The sequence below is a fragment of the Tachypleus tridentatus genome, chromosome 12 (genome assembly GCF_004210375.1).
Source record: "Tachypleus tridentatus isolate NWPU-2018 chromosome 12, ASM421037v1, whole genome shotgun sequence".
Classification (NCBI taxonomy): domain Eukaryota; kingdom Metazoa; phylum Arthropoda; class Merostomata; order Xiphosura; family Limulidae; genus Tachypleus; species Tachypleus tridentatus.
The window spans coordinates 110,096,112-110,119,460 of record NC_134836.1 but is presented as its reverse complement, the minus strand read 5'-3'; the positions used below and the strand labels follow the sequence as shown (position 1 = coordinate 110,119,460).

Sequence of the window (23,349 nt, the reverse complement as noted above, 5' to 3'; positions counted from 1 at the left end):
GGTGTGTTAGGGTTGGACGCCTCTACCACCAGGATCCTCTCCTCCCCTTCATGGGTCACCATGTATGACAAACACGTGGGTGGATGTTTAGATCCCAGAGGAGGTAAACTGAAAAATAGAACCTTCCTGGGAGGTCCCTCACCATGTACAGGAATCCACACCAAGGGGTTGTGAAAAGGAATTTCATTAGACAAGCAGTGTCACAAATGTTTTTAACAACACAGCATTTCAGTTTTGTGGAAGATAAAAAACAGTCATCTTCATATATTATTGGAATAAACATACTCATCAGATCATTAAGATATTATTACCTAATAATTTATTGATTATCATGTAATGTCACATAAAGGGAAAGCCTAAATCACTTTTAAGATCTTTTCACTGGTTCCCCAGTGGGACAATGCTAAAATCAGGAGTTTAGTTCCTCTCAACAGACAAAACAAATAGCCTTAAATGGCTTGATATTATGGAAAAATAAACTTGAAAAATATTTTAATTTAATAAAATCAATTATGAAGACAGAAAAAAAAAAGAGACAAATGCTGTACTCTACCTCATTCACTTCACCCATATTTTATAATTGGAAATATTTGTAACTTGCAATTACAGTTACACTGATACAAGAGTTCCTGAAGTTACAAGGTTTTAAAACCTGATCACTATTCCTAATTATATGCACAATTATTGAAATCAGAATAACAACATAATCTGAATAATCTTGAAACATTTACTGCAGTAGTATGATATTTTAGTATACAACTCTCCTATTACTTCACATTTCTACAGCTGTAATTTAGGTCTCTTTTCTGGGAGAAGCAATTTTATCATTACTAGAATTAGTAGAGTTTTGCCCATAACTTACATCACAAAACTTCCAGTTACAAAATTAACTTGACATAAGTCAAATATTCACTTTCATAAATTTGTTAACCTTAAACATTTTTTAACACACATTATAAATTAAAATTCACTTTTATCAAAGTTCTGAAATAAGTCTTTACATAACTGAATAGTAATTTCCATCCAAAGTTAATTATGTAAACTAACTCTTACCAACCAAAAATTACAGTTTATCACAATATATTTTATAAATTTAAACGTATTTTCTGAAGCTCAAAAGAAAATTTTAAGCATTTTAATTTCTTTCAATTATGAAGCTTTTATTTCTTGCAGAAAATATTTTGTTGATTGGAAAGGTATTTTTAATACAAGTAAAATGTACAGAACTTTTAGAATTAATGATACGAGAAAAAAAAATTCTGAATTTAGTTCCAGTTTTGCATCACCCTCAGATTTCATAGCTAGGAATAACCATAAACTCCATAAAGATATAACTTTAAGGTTGAAGTTTTGATCCACACTTCACTAGGATAACAGCTTAAATGACTCTCTGCATGATCTAAATAAATAATGTCCATATTACAAACAGCTGTGGAAAATGTGTCACAGTTATCAGTAAGTCAGTAATTATGTAAATATTATTCCCTACTTATAGAATTTACATATAAATATTTGAATGTGGGTAAGTGGAGAAAAATATCATGCATCTTTAACCCAAGTATGTTATAAATTTAAAACAAAGGTTTGTAATTTATGGTTATTATATAGCTTAACAAAATTAAGAGAGCAAGAAGACAAGTAAGCATCAAAAACAAATCAGTCTTTGTGAAAATAATGCAAGTAGTACTAACACTAACTGAAGTACACAAACGGTGTGTGATAATGAATACTGCTCATCTTTCAGTGGTGAGTAGTTCACACATTACAGATAAATCCATACATAAATTTTGTAAATGGGCTTCTTTAACTTCTGTGGAAGAATTCACAGTGAATGATGAAGTTGCTCATTTGAATCTGTTTTTTTTTTTTTTTCAGAGCTCTAATGTTAACAGACTGTGTAAGGCACTACTCAGCTGAGACTGAGATTAGACCAGCTGTGCATATGCTGCAAGATTCAGCTACACATAGCTCTGTTGCTACAGTATTTAATGTGGCCCCCAGTGTAGCAACAAGATTTTAGAGACATTATAAGTACATTGAATAATACACCAGGAGACAAGTCCAGGGCTATACATGTGCTAAAAGCCAAGTACAGGACTTCTGTCAGGTGAGCATTGCACTATAGATGTGTGAAAGTGCTGCTTGAAGTCTACAAACTTACCTTCATTGAGCAATCTGCACCCAAGTATCTAACTAAACTGTTCATACAGACCACATGAATGTTGATTAAGAGCCAGAAGATGCACTCAAGGCCCAGTTTTCTTATATGCAGCATTGTGCTGCAAGTTGTGATTACATCAAAACTGACAGCTTTATCATTTGAGATCTGTACTCTTTTATAGACACTATTAAGTTTTTATCTTCTCACTTGTGACAGAAAAGTCTATATATTTTAGTGCAAGAGTAAATGCAGCTTGCAGTACTATACAATTTGATTGTTATGGTAAGTTTCTGCTGTAGTCTAGATGGAGATTTACTTGAAAAGTCACAATTACATAATTTTTGTTGACTTTTTGCAGGTGCTATATGAGACAATTTCACATTTGTGCATAATAATGCCAGATTAACAATAGATTACTTATAGCAACAATGGATCGAGGTAATGGAGGGCCATCAAAATAACCAGGTTTCAAACATGAATGAGATTTATTGCCATGCAATTTTCCTTCCAAAGTTGGGAGTCTGCAGCAAATCTTGACAACAAATGGAATATTGTGTTTCAAGACTACATCAAATGTATTTTTAGAAGTGTATATATTGTAGTGCTACAGTGAATGCAGCTGGCAATACTATGGAATTTCATCACTGAAAGATTGCAAAGATGATCTAATTTTTCATGAAAGAAGTTTCTTATCTGCAAACCTGTATTGAGATGACACTACATCTTGTTGTCAGATTTTTGCAGGTGCCATTGGAGACAATTTCAACATATTGTCAAGAATGTTTACAAGTTTAAGGTTGTCATACCTCTTCATGACTTTCCAATGTATGCATTCAAATGTAATTACAAATTACATGCCAAATAGTACAGTCAGATCAAGGCATACGAAAACAAGTACTGGGGCCAGTTCAGGAATACATGTGCCTGGAGATGTGCAGACTAGATCTAGGCCTATGTATCTAGAGAATGCCAATGTATGCGAGGCTTTTACATGTATGAAGATACTGAAAACAGAAATTCCTTGTATTCTGGAAACTGTTACTTGGCATAGCTCATATAAATCTAATCAAAATGCTAAGTCACTGTTCTTATCCACGTTCACTTCAAAGCATGCAAACGTGGAAGAATCAGAAAAAGGTATTTGACAAGGTTTAGAGTGGCACCATACATACAGGAAAAGCTGATTTCATAGAAACAAGCACACAACTTTGCATTAATGTTAAATAAAATTCTAGAGAAAACTAGAGAATCCAAACGACTTTCAAATTTGTTACTGGATAACACATGAAGCAGGTGAATTATTACAGTTGAGAAGAACAGAAAAACTCTTTTATGTAGCAACAAAATTTCTTCAATTGAATGGAGAAAAATTTACTGGAAAAGCTGACAATGGTACAGGAAGCAAAATGATTTACCTGCTAAAACTGTGAAACATTTGAGTGATAAAATTTTGGAAAATTTGAGTACAGTATTTCACTGCATGTACTTGTGTTTAACACATTTTCTTCTTGGTTTTTATGACTTTTGAAATTTTACTAACTTTGTAGAAAAATTAAAGAAAAATTCAACATACTAAATAAGTGAAATATCAGTGATGTGATTTTCATTAATATTTATCTTGTAGTATTATGTGGTCAAATAAATATCATACACATATGTTTTCAGGACTTAAAGATAGTGAGCTGAAAGTGATAGGAACCCTGTAAAATCACTTCACTTGATTTTACCATAATGCAGTAGAAACTGAGCTTTCCCTTGATGAAACTGTTATCTCCATGTGCTGATTAAACATTTTAAAACAATAAACTTGTTAGGTGAAGTAGATGAGAAATGTAGAATTTATTAATAAGTAATACCACCTACACTGTTCTATCTACCATCTTTTTCAGCCTACATTTGAGTATATTATGTAAAGTAGATGAAAGGTACAATCTATTAATAGTTAAACGTTTGTGCATGGTTCTATCTACCATATTTAAAATGTTGAGTTTTGTTCTTGATTAGAATACACCTCAAGTAGGTGATGAAAGGATAAGTTATTAGTAAGAACTTCTTGAGGGTTCTACCTACTTTATTTTTTATCATGAATTTAGTTCCTGATAAGTACATGAAGCAACCTGGTGAAAAAGTAACAATTAAAAACTATCAATTGGATTGCAGGGTTAAATTACCTGTAGTGGGCATAGCAAATGGATAAAAGAATCTTTCTTTTGTCATTTAGTGTTACGTTAAATTATATATTATAAAGTTACAAATTAGGCTTTGTGTATGCTGTGTCAACAACAGTTATCAAAACCCAATTTGTAGTACTGTAAGCCTTCCTGCTTAACTGCTGAGATATGTAGGCTACAAAAATGTAACATTTGTTCCCAGGGTGTATTCTTTAATTTTTTTTTAATTTAATGTTTCTTCTAAAGTATTTTCACTAAACTGAACAACTGTACAGTTTTAAAAGAGAATGTATTCTTTAATATTTCTTCTAGTAATTACTTAATACAAAATTATTTCCACATGCGTTTTTTGATGTGATTTTAAATAATTATTTCTACTAAAGTGTTTTCCACACACAGCACAACTGTATGGTTTCTCATCAGCATGTAACCTTTGATGCTTTTTTTAAATGTGAATTTCTTCCAAACTGTTTATCACAAATTGCACATATGTAAGGTTTCTCCCAGTATGTGTTCTTATATGACTCTTTAATTCACTGTTTGATATAAATAGTTTTCCACAAAGTTCACAACTGTATGGTTTCTCTCCTGTGTGTGTTCTGTGATGTCTTTTAATTCTGATGTTCTAGCAAACTGTTTTCCACAAAATTCACAACTGTATGGTTTCTCTCCAGTATGTATTCTTTGATGATTTTCTACTTGACTCTTTGAACCAAAGTGTTTTCCACATACTGTACAATTGTAAGGTTTTTCCCAGTGTGCATTCTTAAATGACTTTTCAAATCACCATTTGATACAAACTGTTTTCCACAAATTTCACAACTGCATGGTTTCTCTCAGTGTGTGTTCTATGATGTCTTTTAATTCTGAGGTTCTAGCAAATTGTCTATCACAAATTCCACAACTGTAAGGTTTCTCACCAGTGTGGGTTCTTTGATGTACTTTTAAATCTGAATTTCTTACAAAATGCTTTTCACAAATTACACAGTTGTAAGGTTTCTCCCAGTATGTTTTTTTTTGATGATTTCTCAAGGCAGAGTTTGATCCATATTGTTTTTTACAAACTGTACAACTATAAGGTTTCTCCCCAGTGTGTGTCCTCAGATGATTTCTCAATGAGTCCTTTGATATAAAATTTTTTCACATACTGCACAACTATAAGGTTTCTCTCCAGTATGTATTCTTTGATGATTTTTTAAGATAGTACTTCCTGAAAAATGTTTACCACACACTGTACAATGGTAAGGTTTCTCACCAGTGTGTGTTCTTAGATGACTTTTTAGTTCACAGTTAATTCTAAATTGTTTTCCACAAACTATACAACTGTAAGGTTTTTCATCCATGTGTATCACTTGATGTGATTTTAAGATACTCTTTGTACTAAAGTGTTTTCCACACACTAAACAACTGTATGGTTTTTCCCCTGTGTGCATTCTTTGATGTATTTTTAAATAACTCCTTGTTACAAAATTTTTTTCACAAACTGTACAGCTGTATGGTTTCTCCCCAGTATGTGATCTCTGATGCACTCTTAAGTCACTATTTGTTCTAAATTGCTTTTCACATAATGAACAACTGTAAGGTTTCTCACCAGTGTGTATTCTGTGATGTTCTTTTAAATCTCTATTTCTTCTAAATTGTTTTCCACAAACTGTACAATTGTGTGGTTTTTCTCCTGTATGTATTATTTCATGTTCTTTCAATTCACCTTTTGTTCTAAATTGTTTAGCACAAACTATACAACTGTATGGTTTCTCCCCAGTGTGTATTCTCTGATGTGATTTTAAGTTACTGCTTGATCCAAATTGTTTTCTACAAACTGCACAACTGTAAAGTTTCTTCCCAGCATGATTTCTACCATACTGTTGTAAGGTACCGCTTCTCTCAAAATGTTTTCCATAAAATGCACAATGGCATTGTTTCTCATGAGATTCTATCTTCTCGTTTTGTGTCAGGTTATGCAATGTTACAACTTCTGTTTTACTGATAAAGCAACTGAATGTTTTGCTATAACATTGAGGTATATTAAATTTGTTTAAGTGATTTCCTTTTAAAGTTGTTTCCTCACATAAATCATTGTTTGGTTTGGGAAGTTCATAACTTTTGTAATGTAATTTTCTTGTTTAATACCATGATAACTTTCACAGCAGTTCTTCATATCTGAAATAGATTTAAAGGATGGTTGATGAGAGTTGGGATGTTTGATGAACTTCTAGATATATATTTAATGTTCTCATATGATTGATACCAATCTGAAAATATTAAAGCTAAAAACTGATTATGATACAGTTTGCATTCATTCACACTGTAGAGAAACCTTTATACCTGAATCAGAATAGAATTAGAAACAAACTGTAGGTAATAATCCATTGTCAAGAGGTTTTTAGTAGATAAAGTAAGTTCACCTGTAGAAATATGATAAACAGAGTCACAACAGTCAATGCATTTTTAACTAGCATCTTTAAATATTAACTTTTAGAAATATTTTCTGACATGTACCAACTGATTACTATCAAATCTTCTAATAACGATTTGTCTACTTAAACACATTAATATTAATACTTTACACATGTCGTTCAAAAGTTCTATACACAATTTGTAAATTAATATTAATAGATGCTCAGGTGTAGGCAACACTAAAATACTTATCAACATATTACATTTCTTTTTATGAAGTTGAGCTATAATCCCTTTGATGCAAAGCTATTTGATTACCATCTTTCACATAATTCAAATCTCAGAATCTTCAAGGACAGCAGTATTCCCAAGTCACATTTATGTAAATAATTGATAGAAATATACATTCTGTATACATTGAAACTAATCTATAATATGGGTTTTAACCATCAGTCAGAGACTTTATACATGAAGAACCATGACGATAGAGACTGGTCAATTGTAGTTTCTTTTTTTTTTTATTTTAGAGAATTACTTTACTCCTTATTCAAATTAAATGTTTTGTTGGCATTTTATCACTTCAAAACCTGTCACACAAAGAATATTCAGTTAGAATGAACAAAAGATATTACATTTAAATCTATACACTTCAAATTAATCATGTTTCACTTGGTTTAATAACTTTTGAAAATTACCAATAACTTAACCATTTGTTTACCGAAATATCAATGCACTTGGAGATTTAGATATTTGTACTTACCAGGTGTACTGTCTAACACAGATACAATTTCTTCTTGAAATTCAGTTTTTGTTTTGACGTTCATATTATTATAACAATTTGAACTATTCAAATCATCATCATTACTGTCACTGAACTTTGAAATAATATCACCTTCTAAAAGGTCAGCAGCCTGTTCTGTTTTCTCATTGACAAATATGTTCTGAAATCAAATAACATGTAAAAGGTTAATCACAGATAATGTTATCATGATAGTCTTTGGACAATCAATTTAAAACATGAATATATAAAACTAATATACCTTATGCTTCAAACTTAAGACAAGAAACAGTGTGTCAGGTGTCCAAAGCAATATGGATGAAACACTGTGTGTCATAGACAGGAGTGATGGATTAACTATTTACCAACTCCTGTAGATTGGTAAACCAAACTATAACATATTTTCAGTGGATGTACTTTACTGTACCTGAGCTTAACATATCCAATTCCATGAGAATTCATTAAGAAATTAATGATAATATATTTTCCTTTTCTTCTAAAATAAAATAAATTATTTTATCGAAAACCATAATTAGCTTTATTAGATTTTTTTAAAATTTGGTACACTGACATACATTTGCAGTCTGCAGACAGATGTTAAACTTGATTTAAATATACCCCACATTCACAAAGTTATTTAATAAAAGCCACTAAATTTTTACCAAAATGTTTTGTGAGTTTTCAGCTTATAGTTTTTATAACAGCTTCAACTAAGAGTACAAGAGCACTGTTTTTACATTTTTAGTTTGTTGGATTAAAAGCACCTGATATAGAGCAGAAAAACTATGGTGGAAACCATATGTAGAAACGTAAGTATTTGTTAGGCCAAGCAATGTAGATTAACAGTTTCAGGCTAAGGTTTTCAAAAGAATAATATAGTGGACAGTTATTATTCAATGCCAACTTTTAAGCAAAGATTTCCTAAACTTTATGTAACTTACCTGATTAAAAAACATCATGTAAAATTAGTTTTGGTAATTAATGAAGACAATGTTGTATCATACAGCTACATTAAGTACATGTTGATGATAACATGAAACTATAGTATGTATATCTTCAAAATATTTGCCAGTATTTCAGTAAACAATAAATGACTTTCACATAAAAGTCATATTTTCCAGAAGTATTTTAAATAAACTAAACAAAACAAAATCACTTATTTGTGAATATCCTGTGTACTAGTTTTGAATTGTCTATATGAAAAGTGATTTTTGCGTTACAATAAAAAATCTTTTCTACATCCCCAAATTCATTTCTGTAATCTCTTAAACCTCCCAAATACATTTGAGGATTTTATTTTCATCTAATTATCTAAAATAGTTTTAAGCTTATAACAGTATACATCTATTTATAATTACATTTTATTGCCCTCTGAACCATGTCAAACTACAACTACTGCCTTAATAAGTTGTCACTGGTGGAACACATAGCTCATGTTACTATATCAAATTATCTTATCCCCAAGTTGCTCATGTGTAGGCTTCATGAAACATTCTTATTATTTTATTTATTTTACATAATCTGACATTAACCAGCCATAAGAAATCCCTATTTCATTTTAGTTAATTATATAATAATAGATAAACATGAAAAACAAGAAATAAAATATGTACACGTTGTTTTTGTTTTTTTCAGTCAACCATTGATGAAGCTTAATCCTAACTTTGTGTACTAATGGCAGTAGTGCCCTAAATAATTTTTTTATGCTAATGGAATGGTAGTAGTGCACCAAATAATTATTTAATTAAATAATGCTCCAAAAAGTAAAATAATAACATGTAGGAAGCAGGTAATTTCCTCTAATTATGATAATGTTTCTGTTTTTTAGTATGCAACAAAAGCCATTACAAATACATCCATGTGAGTCTTTTATCTTTGTCATGGGAATGAAGCTTCCACTGAAAGAACAATTGTCAGTTCTCTGTTCTGTACACAATGTCATATAATATGTGAAATTATAGGTGAAAATCCTTGGCTTTCTATTGGTTATAATGATACAGAATTAAACTTCTGAGACAACTACTGAATCCTGAGAGAAATGATGCAACTGGTGGGTGTGGTAAATAGTATCTAATTTTCAACTGATAGCTCTGTAACCAAACAAAACTGAAGGCCATACAAATTATGGTTTGTTTGGAAAATAACAAATTTACAGTGAACACTTTGCATTTAATTTCATAGTTATTGAAGGAGTGGAAGATAAAATAAGGAAGAGGAGATACAAAGAAAAAATATGTCACACTGGAGGAAATTCAGAATATTATAAAAATATTGTCTTACAACATAAAGAACTTTAATGTAAGTACTAATACAATATATATTATTAGCTAATATTTTAGGCTACACTAATTAGTATAACATAAAAACTGTAATATAATTAAAATGTTTAATGTAAGACACTGAAACCTGGTGACACGTCCTTCATGTTGGTATTGTTGCCAAGAAAGTTCAATGCAGTAATTATAATCTGATTAGTTTTTCTAAGTGTCCAAAAAACTGGAGGCAAACTGTCTGATAAAATCACAAAAAATTAAAAAACAACTTTGGGTACAATTTCACACTGTCAATATTATGGATGATTTCACATAACTTTCAATCATTATGGCTGATTTAAAACCAATTTGATGCAAATGCATTTTATAACTTACAAAAGGTACAACACAAAATTCTACACAATCACATCACAAACAAAACTACAGCTCATTTGATGCAGAATTCTATTGATTCAAATTTGGTACATGTTATAGTTTATTTGAAACATGGTTCTACATATTCATAGTATAGTCAATATTATAACTGATATGACTACAGATTTACATGATATAATCATTGCTTATTTGACATGGGACTGTACACATTCATCTTCAGTTCTAAGAATTGTTTAAACAGAATCACATCAATAAACTATCTTAACTATTGTTAAGAGTTCTTATCACACAGTTTGAAAGCCAGAAAGATTAATTATAATAGTTACAGAACAATGTTTGCATTGTGTGTGTTATTACTATGTATCCTTAAGTGCAATATTTGATTAAATAAAAATTTAGTATATCTGTATCATTAGTGTAAAAAAAAGTAATCTTAAATTCCATTGAGAGAGAAAAACAAGACACAAACAAATATGATGATTCTTCTTTTTCATGTATATTCTCTGCTTAGTATTTCGAGAGTAGCTAAAATTGAGCCATTCACAATGGTAACTTGTGATGAACACTCTCCATGTGTTTGATAACTTGCAAGATGAAATTATTCATTTAAGTAAGGTTTAGAGGTCAATAAAAAAAAATAATTAGATAGACTAGCTGATTACCTATGATGTCAGTGCTCACTTGAGGTGCCTGCAAATGATAGGGATGACAGTGCATAGCAGCTATGAGTGATTTGCAGCCTTTTATAGTAATCTATGTTGAATTGTTTTTTCTTTTTTTTGTCCAAATACAAAAGCATGCCAACTATTCTGAACATCAAATCTGCATGTGACCTCTTCACTTTCATTTGCTTCACTACACACACCAAATTCAACTGTCCAATTTCTCTATGACTAAAGTTCTCTATGACTGGAAACAGAGGCAAAATGGGAAAATCATGACCTCTATTGCAAATCTACATGCACACAGGAAAAACATTTTGTAAAATTAAGAGTTGCACATCCCGTAATAAAAATGTTTTTCCAGTATTCCAGTAAAAACAAGAGTTTCATTGTTGTTTGACAATTACAAACTATAAACTATTCAGGATATACAAATTTCCTGTTACAATATGCAGCCAATCTGGTATGAGAAAGGTAGTCTGAATTTATTTTATATTTTTTCATGGTGGTAACATGGTCACTTACATGGATCAAGTCCTTATAAAGTTAAGGTAAAGAAAGTAACAAATGGAATACAGTATTTTGATTTTAAAAAAGGTGATATTTATTTGAAAAAAAGTATTTTCAAATTTCATATGAAAATCACAAGCCACTAAGAGCAGTAAACACTCTGATTCCATGTATAGATATGTATTGACAAAAAAATTTCATAAAAGTACTCAATTAAAAATATCAACTTTGTGTACAAAAGTCTTGTAATATTTACTAAAAGACTAGCATATATTATGAGGGTACACTAAAATTGAAAGTCATAGAATGGAAACTATGATGGTTATTGTGAGGTCAAAAAGTCACTGGAACTGACCAAGCTTATCACAAGAGAGACAAAAGAAAAAAAACTCATCAACCAACCATAAGCAGACCATTCAAACAGACCTGCAACAAGTTGAATCATAGGTGTGATAAGCAAAATATGTAATATCTTCCCCAGACAACAGTCTGCTACCTTATGCAGCAGAAGAAAGAAATGGGTAACCAAACTATTTCATTCCAAGACATAGTGATCAAGACACTAGATGTAGTGCCTGCAGAGTTCAATGGAACTGAACTGTTTTTAAAAGGTAGTGGTAAATCATCACTCTATTATAGTAGAAGCTCTGTCGTATTACTATATGGTGAAGTCAGACTGATCATCACGATGTAAGGACTGAATTGATGTGGTGGTGTTCCGGATCTAATTTAATACAACATGCTAAATCACTACAAGTACTAGGGCTGATTCAACACAGAATAATAGAAATTTATACTCAGAAGAAGAATCTAGTATTTTATATTATTTTCTACACACACAATGAGATTTGCTTAAGTAATTAATATAAAGGTAACAGAACGTTCCATGGAAGCATTAAAATTAAACATTTGTGACCTGACAATATCACTGTTACAAAAAGATCTGTAAGCAATTTATTTATAACAGTGTAACAAACCAGTAGTGAAGTTCCTAAGCTTGTAACTACAATCATGTAATGAAGAATTAGTCTCAAGAGAATGTCCAAAAGACACATTACAACATATATTCTCTTCAATAACAGAACTGTAAATGTTCAGATCTACAACTTACCTTGGTTGTTTCTATTCTTCCATCATAGTTATCTTCTTTCTCCTCTTTTCATCATATCAAACTTCAAACTGGTATGTATAGATCTTTCTTCTAAATAATTAGCTTTTCCTGTAGCTAGAAATACAAACAATACAGACTTCTCTATAACAAGACACAATATAGCTTATGCATTGATAAATTATAATAGAAATCTATACAATATAATTAACTGACCTAGCCTCTTATGTAGTTCCCTACATTATATTCTGCTCCATGGAAAACTATCAACATACAGTTAAGAGCAGGTTACTAAAATATTCCTGAAGTTCCATGAACATAGTTAGTTAAAGTCCCAAAATCATGGCTAAGCAGATAGTCCAGGTCAGAGACAAAAGTATTTTCTGAAGAAAAGGTAGAAAAAAGATCTCACTGGGAAGGAATAATTATTTAGTATAGACTACATGCACTTTTGGGTTGAAATGTGCACCATCCAAAACTGATAAGCAACCAAGCACCCAAGTCAACAGACTCACATGAAGAAGCAAAAAGAACAAGATAGTTTTCAGAATGTAAGGTAATTTGAATGGAAACATTTAATAAGAAAGTAAAAGAGTGTAAAAATTATACAGTATCCCTTCCCAATTAGAACTATGAGAAAAACCACAGAAGGGTTGATTTGACATTTTTAACATCTCAACCTGCTAAGCCTATTGAAAAATAAACCACTATCTATCCACCTCCAAAATTATTCACTCTGTTATGGAGTACCAGCAAAGAGGGTGGAATAAAGCATAGAATAACTGTAGAGGTACTGGCTTACTTCATACATAAATAAAGCTGTCTGAACACAGAACCTAATACGATAAGATAGATTATGCAGATTTTGTTTCAAGTAGTAAACCTCTTCTTCAAAACAGAAGAACCCAAGTTCGTAGAACCAACAGAAGTGATAATAATTAAGTAACAGTGTGGAAATTTCATGTGGCTGAACGAAAAACTCACAAAAAAAAATCAATAAAATTTGAAAAAATAACAACAGGAAAGAACTGAGTTATTTATTTAGTTAATTATGGAAAATATTAAATAAAAACAATTAAAAACTGAACACATTTTCATGCTAGAATACTAAATGCCAAAGTGAAACTTGAGCTCAAAAGTGTGGGGGAACCAACTGCACCTGGAGGGTGTATCTCACTTTTACTGGTGAACAGTTATTGCATGTTTATTTGCATGATGCAGTTCAATTGCACTGTATGTGAACATGGTAGGGTACGTTGGAATGTGAAGGATAGTGGTGAAAATAATCTGTGTATATTGGAAGAAGCACTGAACAAGAAAAGCTATTATATGAGAGAAGTCAGGTATTGTGTCAAAAATTTCATTTATTAGTTATGATTTGATCCAATGCTTATACATAAACAACAATAATGTAATTTAATTACATTTTGAATGTAATTCTTTAGAAAGTTGTAACATGTTCAATTTTACATAATGGTGAAAAAAAGGGTTACTACCTAACTGATCCCTTGACAACAAAAAGCTTATAGTGGAGTGTATGTGTAGAAAACTTGGAATTTAGTAACCAAGTGCCAGAAAAGGAAACAAGATAAAAATGAAGTAGATCTTCTGAAGTTTGCTTAAAGGACCATCACAACAAACCATACAGGGAATTAATTAAAATACATGCATTAACTAAGTTACTGTATTTGTGTTTAAATCTACATCCAGTGTTTCTTATTTCTTACTGATTGTTGCTTTACATAACAATGATGCATGTAACAGATCCCTTTTAAATCAACTGTCTGATCAAAATATGTGGATCAATGAGTGACAATAATGCATTTCTGGATTTCCTTCGTCAGACAAGGAATACAATATCAATTAAAGGAGAAGCTTCCAATATAGCTAATGACTTCTGTATAAAGTGGATAACTGGAAAACTTGGAAAAAGTATGATACTACTAGTACACTGCACCAAGAACATTTACAATTTAAAGTTATATCACAATGAATGAACAAAAAAAGTAAAGCAGTATAATTCTGTCTACAGACAACTTGTACATAAAAAATGATAGATAAAAGAATCTAACACTGAAGAAATCACACACGGAATCACTACTAACAATGCGAAATAATCCTTTATCCCACTAGTATTTACTTCACACTTTGAAAGTCCTTAGGTTAACCTCACTCACAGGTGACACAGAATAATATTAAGAAAGTGTCAATATATTCAAATTTATCTAATCAAAGACTAAAATAACCATGAGAATGAAAGAATTTGATTGGTATACACCTCTGGAACATGAAATAATATCACCTTTAACAAATGATTAAACATTTTGGAATGCCGTTAGATTAAAACAGATAAATTTTACACAATTTTTGCGCTTAAGAACACATATAAACTCTAAACATATTTCCTTACAAACTGTTGTTGGGAAAGTTTCAAGTTCATTTTTCTCCAACTTCACATGCAACAAAGCATCCTGTTCCTCTTCAGAAAACAGTTCAACCTTCATATTTGATACTTCCATTATTATATTGAGGCTTCACTACAGAAAAACAAACTGAGATTTAGATGTTTCATCCTTAAACATATTAAACATTTTTGAATAATTACACATCTCTAATTTTATATAATTTTGATAAATTTTATATAAAATTAAGTTTCATGAGTTCTACATCTTTATGCCAAAATTTCAAATACTTCAAACTGGTATGTAATGACTGGAAGGTAGCTTTTAATCTTCATACAAATTGTTATTAGATATACATAGTAAAAACTTTTCTTTTATTCAGAATATTTCACCAGGTTTACCTGGCATTATCGAAGGATATTCAAGAACCAGGTACACCAGAAGAAACATTGAGAATAATATAAACAATAGTTTTAGTACGTACAACAAATGCAAACTTCTGTGAATTTTAAAAATACTGTTATTTCTGATACTTAATTCAAGTATTTAATCTATTGAGTAAATATATACATATATTCAAAACTACACTAAGACATGACAATACTAGAACTACTGAAACATCTTGAAACCAATTAGTGCTTGAACTGTTGATCATTTCTATCATTCCTTAATTCATGACTGAATTTCTATTACAAGATGATTACACAAATACAAACCCAACATCAGAAGCTTCTTAAAATATTAAAATATATCAGAAAGAAAACCAGACATTTTTGAAAACCTGATTGTTCATAATAAATTTAAAAACACTTCATACATTTTAACAAAAGCCATTATACCCTGCTAACAAAAATCTACTCACTTCATCTATGGAAACAACCTTAAACAACTTAGAGACAACATGAAAGTAAACAATATGAAAGTTGTTAAATGTTTTAATGATGAATATAAACATTATATTCAATCACAACTTCTTTTTATATTTAACATGTATTTGACCTCTTTGTTTCAAATGAATGAGAGTTGTTTGACACACATATTCTTGATTACTAACTTGTAAACAATCTTTCAGAAATCTGTACTTGTGTGGACTATACCTTAATAATTTATCTAAATTTCAGTAATTTTAGAATGAATACATAAAAAACTGTAAAATACATCATAAAGCAACTTATCAACTGCAGATCATAACAAAGTTGTATATTGTTTCATACTATTTGCAAATCTTACCAAATTCTAATTTTAAAGGTAATGAAATTTGATATTTAGTGGAATAAATGAATACCAATATTTCAGAATGACCACTTATTTGTTCAAATATCTTCTATAAAGTTAAAATGTTCATCATTTGGTTAGAATTCATAAAATCATTTTGAGAATTTCATGTACATTAACTTTGTATTTTCAAAGGACAAAATTTTTTATTACATGAACAGTTTGTTGACGATGGGTTGTTTGTTCTCTGCTCACAAGTATCAAAACCCTTAGATGTTTCGACACTTTGAAGCCTGTATGGCCATTTACTATTCATTAACTTTAAGGTTAACGCAAAACTTATTTTGACAACTATTAATGTTGGTCTTAAAAAATTATTTTATAGTTTTACTTTTTATAAGTTATAGTCAACAACAACCAATATCAACATGATAACCATTAAACCTTTACTTTGGCATGGTTTAAATGCTGATACTACGACAATAGTAGGCGAATATGGCTTTGACAAAATATGGAAAGGAAACTCTATTACGATAGTTTATCAACACATCTCTCTTTACACATTAAATGCTAAATCACAATTTAAAATTACACGTCTATCATATTTCATTTTCACCAAAGACTAATAACAAGTTACGACTTTCCAATTTCATATACGTAGCTGTTATTTAACAGTAATTTATATCACTATATTATAATTTGTTTCAAGTTTTTATTTCATGATTCATTGTATGCTTACTCGTTCTCTGTCAGTATGTTTAAATATTTCGTATAAATCATATTTTTTCCGATGTAAGTTATCTGATAATAACAGTAATAAAATTACATTGTTTTACCACTGTATCACCACTACCGCATTTCATCGAATTATTTCACATCTCTTTAGCAGTAATACACATGCGTATGACGTAAGAAAGACTGTCGTCAAAATTGTACGCTTACCAACTCTGGCTACACAGTTCTGAAATGGCTGTTTGTCAATGAAAATGAATAGATTTATTTCTATGCAACTTCTATCTTAAGTCAATTGTGAGACATGATATTCACCCACAACGTTTATGATACAGTTGTGCTGCAATTGTGAATACAATCAAATTACTCTTATGTATAGTACTGGCCTTTGAGATAATTAACTAAAAATGAATATAGTGGCGCTCTTGATGTTTTGTTCATGGGACGTTTTAATTTTCCCATTCATATTGCTTCTATGATTTAATATAATTTTGTTTTAATTTCGCGCAAAGCTACACAAGGGCTATCTGCGCTAGCCATCCTTAATTTAGCGGTGTAAGACTAAAGGGAAACAAGCTAATCTTTACCATCCACCGCCAACTCTTGGGCTGTTCTTTTACCAAAAAAATAGTGGGATTGACCATAACATTATAACGCTCCCATGGCTGAAAGGGCAAGCATGTTTGGTGCGACTAGGATTCGAACCCGCGACCCTCAAATTACATATAATTTGGTGTTGCCTCTGTAATAGTTACTTCATACCGTGTTGTTTTTCTATAATATGCTAACTAGTATTTAATTATTTTCGTTTTAATATTCTTTACGTGCAGTACTAATTTTCTTTTCCGATTTTTCTACGTAGAAACTTTTGCAATTTTAAACATTTTCTTTACATTTGCTGTGTCATTTTTCATGTTTTCGATTGTTTTATAACTTCTGGAAGTTGACTTTCAAAGTTATATACGGGTTTAGTTATATGTTTTACTTATATTGCACCACAAATAGCTCTTTTAAATATGTAGCATGTGGGTGCTACTTGACAACTAAACTTAAAGTAATGTATTTGAAACATTTAAGACACATCAAATTTACCATTAAATCAACGTACAAAGAGAAATCTCAATATTCACAGCGCTTTAAATTATCTTGGGTGTTTTTAGTGTAAATTAATCTATGAGACCTTTTGTTAGCTATTTTTCCGTGGGCCGAAAATATCAAGCGTACAGAGCGCTTGTCCAAATTAAATTTTATTACCGATCAGGATCTCCACTTGCCTACCCTAAATTCAAATTATTTTGGAAAAGTTTAGACTAAATTAACACATGATACATCGGGTGTGAACAAATAAACTATGTGAAAGAGTTTGGGATACAGAGTTCAAATATGTAATTAGATTTGTAATCGGTCGGAAAATGAAGGAGCTATGAGCTAAAACGTTCTACTTCAATAAACAAACTCGAGCCATTCGCCCCCTCTAGTACAGCGGCAAGTCTACGGATTTCTAACGCTAAAATAAGGGGTTCGATTCCTCTCAGCGGGCTCAGTAATAACCTGATATGGCTTTGCTATAAGAAACACACACACATACACAGAGCCATTCAATGAGCCGCCTTGTCGAATCCAGGACAAATTCTCACCTCCATGTTCAGACTCTCGCTTTAAAACAAAATAATTTTTGATGTTGCATTCCTTCTTGGCCTGGCATGGCCAAGCGTGTTAAGGCATGCGACTCGTAATCTGAGGGTCGCAGGTTCGCATCCCGGTCGCGCCAAACATGCTCGCCCTTTCAGCCGTGGGGCGTTATAATGTGACGGTCAATCCCACTATTCGTTAGTAAAAGTAGCCCAAGAGTTGGTGGTGATCACTAGTTGCCTTCCCTCTAGTCTTACACTGCTAAATTAGGGACGGCTAGCACAGGCTGCCCTCGAGTAGGTTTGTGCGAAATTCAAAGAAACAAACAAAGCATTCCTACTCATAAATACAGTGTTTTGCAAACAATTGCCGTTATTTTTATAAAGTGTAATATGCATAATTTGTAGAAAATTGTAACTATAAAACTTGAATGTGGTAATTAAAAAACAAACTCTCCCTAACTTTTATAAATATTCAAGATGTTATTAAACGATATTTCAATTGTGGACAATTATTCTGAGTTTTTCTTTACATTAATTGAATCGTTGTATTTTTGTCTTGTTCAGACAAAAGTGTTTTCGTATAAGTATGTCTATTGTATTTTCCAGTCATATTTTGGGAATTTTTTAGCAACTTGTATTCCATAGAAAAATGTGTTTGGAAATTGTTTTATCGAAAAAGAACCATTTCTTTCTAATGATACGCCAATTTTATGCAACAAAGTGCGTATTTTTTTTTTGCAACAATATGTAATTTCTCATCTTGAGAAATACAAGCTACATTACCAAATCACCTACTTAATTAGATTTTCACTTTGAAACAAACGAACTTTCAAGATGTTTACAAAAAAGTTGTAAAACATGAATAAATAGGTAGACTACATGAAAATAGTTGGGTGAGACATTGTCCTTCTTTTTCCAAAACCTGGTGAGACATTGTCCGTATCCCGGGACTAACAATCAATTATGTTAACTCTCTTGTTCAAATGACAGATTTACTTGTGAAGTAATAAATAACTCTTAGAATGCATAATTAAATGAACAGATAGTGTATACTTCGATGAAAAAGAGACCTATTTAAAGCTCTAGACACAAGTGTAATCAGTATTGCAACGAATATTTGTGCATTAACTTGTACTTGAACGCATTATTTTGAAAGAACTGAAGAAGGGTTAATTGTTGGCGTGGCCAGGTGGTTAAGGCACTCAACTCCTAATTTGAGGATCGCGGGTTCGAATCCGCGTTACACCAAACATGTTCATCCTTGCAAGCATGACGGCTCAATTCTACTATTATTTGGTAAATGAGTAGCCTAAGAGTTGGCTCGTCTTACACTGCTAAATTAGGGACGGCTAGCGCAGATAGCCTTCCTCTGGCTTTACGCGAAATTAAAACCCCTTGTTTTGTTTAAGAAGTCACACACTGCAACAAATATAGGCGCTGGAAACCTAACAACTAGCTGTGACAGAAATCAGAAAGTTTTCTGTTTAGACAATTTCAGATGATACCATTTTTTTATTAATAGGTAAAACAGTTGAAAAATGAATTGGCGTTGTATCCATAAATATGTGAAAAAATGGTGTATCATACATTAGTGATTACCATGTAATGTTTGTCTCGTTCAAATTATGGTCTTACCTACAAATTAGTACAGTGTAACTTTTTCTTTACACTACACGTACATAGTATAACTTATCAGCTTATTTATAAAAGTTATCTTGTTGATGTTGGTGTTTATTCTGAGTATAATCATAACTTTATTCGTGGTCTTTACGAATCTTCATTTCTGACGCTTATTTCTTAGTACATCTACACCTCAATGAAATAATATATGTGGTATTTCCAAATGTTCTATCATGTGATTTGTGAAATAGAATATGCCACCGTAAAGGCACATTACCAGAAGTTATGGTATTTAAAATTATTACACCACCTCCATTCATTTAGAGAAATACAAATCAGCACTATATCAAATAACTCGTTATGCAATTATTACCGTTTATCTTGGATTTAGTGCAAAGATACGCCACAGATATCTATTCGTTAGTGAGAAGTGAAAGAGTAAAGAGAAGGCAGCTAATCACCATCACCAACAATTAGGCAACACGTTTACCAACAAGGAGTGAGATTTATCTTTACATTACATAATGTCCGTAGCTGAAATGAGTGACGATATTTGATGTGTGTGTTTTCTTATAGCAAAGCCACATCGGGCTAGCTGCTGAGTCTACCAATGGAAATCGAACCCTGATTTTCTTTGTAAATCCGAAGAGTTACTGCTGTACCAGTGGAGGACGACCACATTTGATAGGACGGGTATTTGAATCCGCGATTCGCATATTCCGAATCTACTAACTTTACCAACAGTCCATGAAATTCAGATATTTGAACTTCTCACTTCAACTTTCCTATTGCTTAAAACTAGCTTATTACGATGTCTTGAAAATAAATTCAATCCTCACATAAATTCAAAATGGTAGAGTTTAATTATTTGTTCATAAATCAGAAATTCATGACTATATTTTCAAAATTACAATTTTTTCACTTCAAATATTTTATTGTACATTGTTTTACTCTCCCTCGCAAAAAATTATAGTCATTTGCTTTTCTTAATTACGACATGAAGAATATTTTGCTTATATTCGCGTATTGACTTCAAAATTCTAGATGTAGCTCTTTGATATTTACTTTTTAAACAAAGGCCTAAAACTTATATTCAACAGAACAATATTTTCTATAAAATGAACGACTTCTTCGTGATAGATTACGTGTGACTCGACTCACAAGTATTGAAACTATTTTCAATGTTGTAGAGTCCACAGACACACAACTGTGATACTGCGTGACTAGATAAAGTGTATAATTACACTGCACAATAAAGTTTTTGCTTCTTGAACACTGTTGGCTGTTCCTAATAGATTTTTGGCTGCTAATCACGAAAATCACATCCAAATTTGCCCATCACGTACTGCTTCATCGAAATCTTGGCTTCCCAGGACATTGCTACAATGGAAAAACGATATCAGGGCAACTGGAATCCGTCAATGCTTGCTGACTACCGTTGGACACTGCAACGTGATGCACCGGACATTGAATACAAATGAAAATCACGAGGTAAAACACTTAATTATGTTGAGCTTAACAGCGTATTTGAAACATAAACGCAATTAAATACGTTATTGACGGTAAACAGTTAACTGTTTCTTTCTCAGAGTTCCGACGTGACGAAGCAAAACCAAAACTATATTTGTGCATACCCACAAGGTACCTGTCACATACAGCAAAACTTTACAAGAAGCAAAACTTTTTTTAAAAATTGTTGTGCAGTGCTATTGTTCCGGAGTTAGTAATATCCCTTCTAATTTTAATCACTAATTGATTTGATAATTATGGTACTGTTGTGGTGTATTCTGGCCGGTGATTGTGATTTATCGTACTGAAATATACAATTGTACCACAGTAATCCAATTGTGATCCAAAGTCTTTACTCATACTTCCTTATGGTATAAACATACGTACACAATGTTGTTGTTTCATTTAGGATTCTTCTACAGTAGGTATTTGTGACTTGCCGATAGATTTAATGTTAAATTGCATTCCACGTGTTTTAAAAATATTATATGCATTCAAAACTACTTTAAGATATGTACATATTCATTTCTCTATACTGATATTATAAAACCATACAGTTCTCTCTTCTTGTCAAAGTGCACTTTGCATTTTATTTTATTTTTTTTTACTTTGAATTTCAATTGTCAAGCCACACTACTTTACCCATTTCTGTTGCATGAGCTACTTGTGAAAAATTCACTTGAAATCATGGCACACTTACCGCACCCGTATACTGCTCTTCTAAAAATCATATTCTCCAATTTCTTCAAAATACCGTATGTTCCTTTTGTCAAAGCACACGAAGATGATTCAATTACATTACAACCACGCTTTGACGGAATAAATTATTCTTCGTTTTTCCCTTTTCTACTGTTAGTCTTACTCTGACATATTAAATGTTAGGCTTATCATTTATACCGAAGTTCACACCTATCTTTTCCGTGGTCGTAACTTCATACTCTTTTGCTGTTTATTTCTGTCTCCTGTTTCTCTGTCACCTCATACTATTTATGTTTATTATTAAATCGTCTGCTCGTTATATTCTTTGGATCGAACCGTTACAAACACAACCTGCAATCGTCGTGCGCTTTTATATCACTTACAATAAAAAACAACAGACTAAACAATAATAAAATATTCATTAAAAAATAAACTAATAATATCTACACTAAATAATAATTTACACCATAACATGAAAAGTTTCACGAGTTTGTCTTTTCTCAGAATTCCACCATTAATAACACCACCACAAAGTAGCATTTTAACGTTAATACATATAAAATATACATTTCACTAAAAAAATTTAGAAAAAGGAAATTATTTTACACCAAATAAAACAGGTTATATGTGAAACTTTAGAAATTAAATGTCTTGAGTAAAATGCAAATGCATCTATTTTCCAGTAAGCATTACATTCTTTGATAGACTTGTGTTTTAATTATTTACTTTGCTCATAAATTATTTTTTTTTATCAAATCTTTTATTTTCCATACTATAAATAGGCACAACTTTTATCGAATAATGGTTTAAAGCGTAATATTTGTGTCAAATTATGGAATGATATAAAAGATTTTGATAAAAATATAACAAATGTTCATTAATTAAAATAAATGTCATTGAAACATTGACATTTCTCATAAATTTAAAACTCAATTCCTTCATCTTATATCCTCATAAATGTTTATTATTCATTGTTTTTTTAAAACATTCATTTTATGTAAAAAAGTAAATTATTTTGTCACAACATTTACATCATCATATATTCCAAATCAATATAAACATAAGACAATCAGCAGCTAGATAGACTACATTAACATGAACAT

The 23,349-nt window shown here is 31.2% G+C and overlaps 1 protein-coding gene and 1 long non-coding RNA gene across 4 annotated transcripts; both read right to left on the bottom strand.

The window, feature by feature from the left end:
• Nucleotides 1-548: 548 nt before the first annotated feature.
• On the bottom strand, nucleotides 549-17,199 carry LOC143235305 (uncharacterized). 3 transcript variants are annotated; one of them, XR_013019013.1, is made up of 5 exons: nucleotides 16,995-17,171; nucleotides 14,846-14,972; nucleotides 12,439-12,552; nucleotides 7,490-7,670; nucleotides 549-1,399 (listed from the first exon to the last, which is right to left on the bottom strand). It is a non-coding gene; the product is annotated as an uncharacterized LOC143235305 (long non-coding RNA). The 3 variants fall into 3 exon arrangements; XR_013019012.1 differs by lacking the exon at nucleotides 549-1,399 and adding an exon at nucleotides 4,605-6,492 and having other exon boundaries at nucleotides 16,995-17,199; XR_013019014.1 differs by lacking the exons at nucleotides 549-1,399; nucleotides 16,995-17,171 and adding exons at nucleotides 6,416-6,492; nucleotides 16,792-16,876.
• LOC143235720 (uncharacterized) lies at nucleotides 4,861-8,463 on the bottom strand. The gene is made up of 5 exons (XM_076473930.1): nucleotides 8,449-8,463; nucleotides 7,490-7,670; nucleotides 6,686-6,737; nucleotides 5,448-6,432; nucleotides 4,861-5,115 (listed from the first exon to the last, which is right to left on the bottom strand). The coding sequence occupies exons 1-5, from the start codon at nucleotides 8,461-8,463 to the stop codon at nucleotides 4,861-4,863; spliced, it is 1,488 nt and encodes a 495-aa protein (XP_076330045.1).
• Nucleotides 17,200-23,349: the final 6,150 nt, after the last annotated feature.

Bases quoted from the DNA above. Each gene is read 5' to 3' on its own strand.
- LOC143235720 (XM_076473930.1), bottom strand. The intron at 6,433-6,685 runs GTTTGTTTCTAA...ACATTACAAAAG, and splicing joins ACAATGGATTATTACCTACA to TTATGAACTTCCCAAACCAA. The intron at 5,116-5,447 runs TGAGAAATCATC...ATCAAATGGTGA, and splicing joins TTTTATATCAAAGGACTCAT to TTTGAAAAGTCATTTAAGAA.